The following is a 6,000-nucleotide window of genomic DNA, read 5'->3' on the forward strand; positions in this document are numbered from 1 at the left end:
TGGCCGATGCAATACAGATAAAAACATTAAACATTGCATTCTCACTGTGTTAGCATATTTACCGCCTGTAACAGGATAACAGTCTATTGAAATACATCCAAAAATCGCATCCTAATCAAAACGGTGTAGAACGGGAAGAAGCATTCATAAACTCGCTGCATACGACATCTAGCAAAGTTGCCTAAACCTTGTAATTATTAACTACGTAACCTTATCCGACCTTCTGTAGTAAACTAAAGAGTATACAACTTGGATAATGCAAATGATACTCGATTTATAGTGGTACTCTTTCCTATTACTTAGCATTTTAAGGGTGTTAAGAGGTTTAGACTGATAAGGAGGTAATATTTTTATTCCAATCCTTTGGAGAAATAATCGAAAGGATAAACTGTTTTAAGGTTTAAATATCATTACCACAAATTATTATAAACCGCCTTTTCAAAAATGTCTACAACATTTAGATTTTAAACCCAATAAATGTATTACTTTTTTGAAGCAGCATAACTTTGCCACAATACGATATTTGTTTTTAAAGTCCAATTAAAAACACCCAAAACTCAAATATATCAAACTACTATGGAACGCGTGATTGATCACCAACGCTGCGTGCGACCAAGCCACTATTTTGCAATTAGCAACAAATTACAAACATGTGTTGGTCTTAAAAATAGAGTTAGCTCCACCAGGCAACATATCAATAAATATAAATCGCTCTTCTGGTGAAAACGAAGTATAAACCGACGTTTCGGCAGCAGATACCAGCTGACCTCATCAGGGTTAATAATTAAAACGAGAGTGCGTTAGCCATCTTATATACTGAGAAGTAAAAAATTGAAAAAACTTAGATTAAAATTAATAATTCAAGACGTCCCTGAAATATGCGATAAGCTGTGACTTCGGTGCGTCACAGCTTATCGCATATTTCAGCGACGTCTTGAATTATTAATTTTAATCTACGTTTTTACAATTTTTTGTCGGGCCGTGCTTGGAAATAAACGACATACTTGACTTGACCTAAACCCTACCTTCGATCCAATGGCAATATAGCAACAACATACACTAGCTGGGCGTGTAAGTCGCTACTCGGATAAGTCAAGTTAGTTAAAAAGGCATGTTTGAACTAAAATCGTGCATTGGTTGCCACTTTGGCTAAGCTTCACGGTACTTAGAAAAGCGTAAATACTCTTGGTATGTACACCGAAAGCCATCGCAGACTCAATGAATCAGTCGATTAATGATGCAAAAAGGGCAGGCTAAAAACATTAACTAGCATGCTGTGAGGTTTCGAACTCACAACCTCCGGTCATACCGGGACCGACGCTCCACCAACTGAGCTAAATTGGCTAAGAGAGAAGCGAGTCGAGAAACGACCATAGCACAATTGCTTGTTACATTCTATTCGAAAAATTCGCCTGCATTAAGGTTCGAACTCACGACCTCGGTTATACCGGGACCTTGGTATGATGTTTTACACTTTCTAAAACAGCTTTAAAATGAAGTCGAATCTCAAAACGAAACCTTGCTTTGTAAAGGGCCTTGGAAACTGGAAGACCTGGTGGTTGCTAGGCGAGGAAAACGAAGACTACAAGACGCGGCATCACAAGAAGCGTCGACTGCAGACGGCCGACTCCAGCGCATCCAGAGGGTCCGGATGCAACGGAGCCATCGGCGACACAGTCTTCGCGGAGGAAGATGAGATGGGGCTGCGCCGGAGGCACAAGGAGTCCACCAAGGAACGGAGGAGCGGAATCATGGGATCAATAGTCTACGCTCAGCCGGACATTCAAGGTTCCGGATTCACCCCGGAGTCCCAGAGGAAAGAGAAAATCCTCAGGAGGCTGGAGGAGCAGTTAGCCAGCCAAGAGGTGGATGAAGCGGAAGAGGAAGATGATAACCCGCATCGGAAGCGAGTCGTTCAGTTCACGGACTCCACATCGGATCAGGACAACTCCTCCACCTCTTCTTCAAAGGACGGAGAGCCGATCCATGGGAGGGACAGTGGCATCGGGATGGGATTTGACAACCCGAGCTACATCGAACGTCTTCCAAGCGATTCGGAAGAGCAATCCGACATGCTCTGATCCGAATCCGGACATATAACATTCGTCTCTGGTGTAAAATCGGGGGGTAAGAAATGCTCCGGCGCCGTGGCTAGGGAAGATTGTCAGAAGGTGCCGCGTCAAACTATCAAAAAGGCGGTGATGGTGCTGTCTGCTAGGCAAAGACGCCCAAAGGCAAACAAACGGCAAAGTTCGCCGTCCTCGCTGCCCAAGACTTGACAAACACTCGACCGAAGCATCCGGGCGATAAGGAAAACTCTAGCGGCCACCCCTTTACTATATTTTGTCAAATGGCGTCAAACTAAGATAGGGATTTAAGCAGTGGTGAAAGTGAGTCGGTAAAATAATTTTTTTACCAGGCCTATTCACCAACTCATTTAATATACTGAAGCGAATATTTTTTTAAAGTTGAAATCTTGCTTTAAATACGATAAAAAGTTGTGCCTTGTTTAGGCGTCTTGTTATGGCGTAACTTTGTGACGTCATCTCTGAAAATTTCTCGCGCCAATCCTCTAGTGTATTTTGTCGAAGGAAATTGCCCATTATCCACCTACGAAGCGTTTGGTAATCACAGTTAAAAACCTTTGTATAAAAACCTACGTGCTCTTGATTAAGTTTCCGATTCCAGTGTAAAATGGATTTAAAATGGCGACGGCCGTGGGCTTTTCAAGATGTAATGCGACCGTTGCCCGCCGCAGTGGCTTGTCCGCGTTGTGTGCTAATCGGTAATGGTTTTCGCGTCTTGTGACCCGAGCACTCCAGAAAAACACCTACTCAATGCACCCGCGATGCTTGCTGGAGATTTGTACTTTGAGCCGCTGGCGGTGAGGCCCAATGTCAATATACTGTGTATTTTTCCCTACCGGAATATTTATTCTAAAAGCGTCGAAAATTTTCTGCACTTTAAGTTGTTTTGTGTTTTTAAGTGTTTTTTTGTATTGAGTATGAAATTTGTAAAAGTGTATATAGTTTGTATTGTGTCTTGAAAACACCGAGAAAGAACTTCGTTTACACCAGAAGAGCGATTTCTATTGTTATGTTGCCTGGTGGAGCTAACTTTATTTTGAACTTGGTTCAATGTTATTGTTTTTACAACTAAATTTCTTCATTGAGCTGGTTCAAAGTTTTTTTGTTGTCGAAGCGAATACGTGTAAAAAAAATAAAAACTGTTGCGTCAACTACCGTTGGTATGTTTAGCTCAGAAATATACCGTTAAACTGCTGACGTAACGAACGGGTGCGACCTTTGGATAAGCGAGCATACGTAAACGCCACATTCCGGGCGCCTATACTTTTGACTGTTTGACCCGACGTCGATCGTAATGTTACGTATGAGGGTAATTAACGGCATTCCGCCCTTGCTTTTAACTGTACAGCAAACGTCGACGCGAGCATCCATTATTATCGTCGCCTTAATATGGCCGGGGCTTGTCCGACATGGTTCGGCCAAACATCAACACTGTTAAGATAACTTTCAAGTGGCTTGACAAACACTCCGGGTGGCTAGAGAATCATTACTTAGAAATTCGTCGAATCGAACGAAGGGAGTTTGCTCGGCCGCTGCGGCAGGCCAAATGCCAACAACTCAACCTTGCTTGTTAACCAGGCCGGGACAAGAGGACATGTACGTGTCAAAACATGAGAAATGAAAGTCCACCGCTCCAGTACTTGTCGGGCAAGATTAGGTTTGATTATTCGTACAAAGGTTGCCCGTAATTGGCAGCAAGCATGCAGGGACCAAGTAATCACACGAATAACGCGCAGGTTGAAAGTTTTCCCCCGACATCACTTTCGTCCAGATACAAGTTTCTTTATAATTTTAACTGTGTGATTGGGTTGGCTACATAAGGTATGGGATTTTTAGGATAACATCTTTAGGATTATCTTAATCCTCGGAGGTTTTGTTTTGACAAATTCTAATGATTGTTAATGCCAAATGATTGTATTTGTTCTTTGTATTTACAAAACATCTACAAAGACCTCTTATCCTTTATACGAGGAAGCAAATTATATCGGTTTATTTCGAAAAAACATTTAAAAAAAAAATATTTTCACACATATTTATTTGGGCTTTTAAGGGAAATATATTTTGGGTTAGAGGATCCTAATATAAATCTAACAATCCTGATTTTGCTATAGTAGCGCCATTTTTCCACTGATTTGGAACGATGAAAACGTACGGTAGCAAAATAACGTTTCGCAATTTTGTAGTATAACACGAAAGAAGCAACCTTATGTTGACTTTAATGAGACAAACGAGCACGGAGGCATTACAGGGAGCATTTAGGAATCTGTATTAGTTTTGTATTAAAACCGCAAAACCAGAGTATCTTGATGAATAGCCAAGGTTATCAATGTGTGTCATAAAGCTTGAGATAATGTAGAAGGAAACTTCTAGGAAGGTAGAGCATGTGAAACTACTTAGTTTTTTAGCTTTTGTAAGCTTTTGCTAGATCAGTTGTTTGAGCAGTCGTTGCGGTGGGTTAAGTCTACTGTCACTTAATCACAATATTTTTATGGGCGAATGCCGTATATATTGATATCGCAGATTGGTATATTACGTTCATTACCACATGTTTGAACATGTCGCGTAGAATTAGAAGAGCAATTATTTTAACAAAATGTTGGTTTGTGATCATTTCAGCTACCGTCGAGGAAAAAAGGTGGTGGATAACGTTTAAATTGCAATGATTAATATGAAGTCATGCTGATACTTGGCTAAATGAAAATTGAAACGTGTATTATTAAAGTAGTCAAATGTTCAAAATCACTTTAATTATTATCAATAAAAGTTGTTACCATGATTAGTAGAAGAACAGCAAAAAGTAAGGAGAGTTCTACTCATACAATGTATAAATCCTTTTATTAGCAAGTCTAAAATAGCCCAATAAAAATTCCTTTTAATTTCTACAATGAAATTTTTACATTAAAATTTATCTACAAAATTGAACCATAGTTCTTATAAAATAATCTTTAGTTTCCTATATTAATATTTTCACATTCCCCAATACAATTTTGTGTGTAACGCAGTTAAAATAGGCCCACCAGATTTTTATTGCCCACAAAGAGGACAAAAGTACATTATAAATGGAGTTGTACTTTGGGTCTTAAATCTGCATATTCAGCAAAAGTAAAAACAAAAATGACACAGAAACAAGACACAATTTGTTGACCGATTCAAAGCATGTATATTTAGTGTTTCCCGTAATTTTTTAATGGGAAACTTTGATATGAAAAATTAATAGAACTCTGTCTGTCGCTAAAAATGCATTTAACCAAACTTAAGTTTCAATCCGTAAAGTCACATGAAAACATGATGCTATAAAAAAGATAAGTAAGAAAACAAAAAATGCAAAATGGGGGACGGGTATTTTTCAGTGTCCTCGGATGGCCATTCAATTTTATTTTGGAAAGAGGACAAATCTTTTTAAAAGACGTATGACTGCTTAAGTTGAAACAAATATCGTTCCAAAATATACCTTTAATAAAACAATTCCGTAACCCTACTAAATAAATAACTATGCAATATCATACACCATAGGTATTTTCTCAGTCTGTTCAATATGTTTTATAATGACTAAGGGTTATTTGAATATGATGAAGGGTTATTTGATATTCTGGATCAAGTTATTTTACTTTTTTCCAGTGCTTCAAAACATTTGCCGTCAATATTGTGTCTTGGTAATTTTTTTACTATTTCCCACAGTGCTATACTGGATAAGGCTAAATAAAATTGTACGTTTCTTGTGACAATTTTGCCTTATAGTTGTTCCAGCAATTGGAATGTTAAATCGTATTCAGATTTTAATCAATACAATTAGAGGGATTTCAATCACTGTTGATATATTTAGTACAAATCGGGAAATAACAAAAGCGAATTAGGAATAAATGACCTTATAATATTTCCCTAAAATATAAACTTGCTTCTAATCGGGGAAGCG

General features: G+C 38.6%; 1 protein-coding gene across 1 annotated transcript in view; it reads left to right on the forward strand.

Moving 5' to 3' along the window:
* The window catches only part of LOC146170321 (atrial natriuretic peptide receptor 1-like), a 29,038-nt gene extending 26,957 nt beyond the window's left edge, over positions 1-2,081 (forward strand). Inside the window, 1 exon segment of the mRNA XM_083388253.1 lies at positions 1,533-2,081. Coding sequence (XP_083244379.1) covers positions 1,533-2,081 — 549 coding nt within the window.
* The last annotated feature ends 3,919 nt before the right edge of the window (positions 2,082-6,000 follow it).

This window comes from Ascidiella aspersa, chromosome 1, assembly GCF_963924565.1.
Source record: "Ascidiella aspersa chromosome 1, kaAscAspe10.2, whole genome shotgun sequence".
Lineage (NCBI taxonomy): Eukaryota > Metazoa > Chordata > Ascidiacea > Phlebobranchia > Ascidiidae > Ascidiella > Ascidiella aspersa.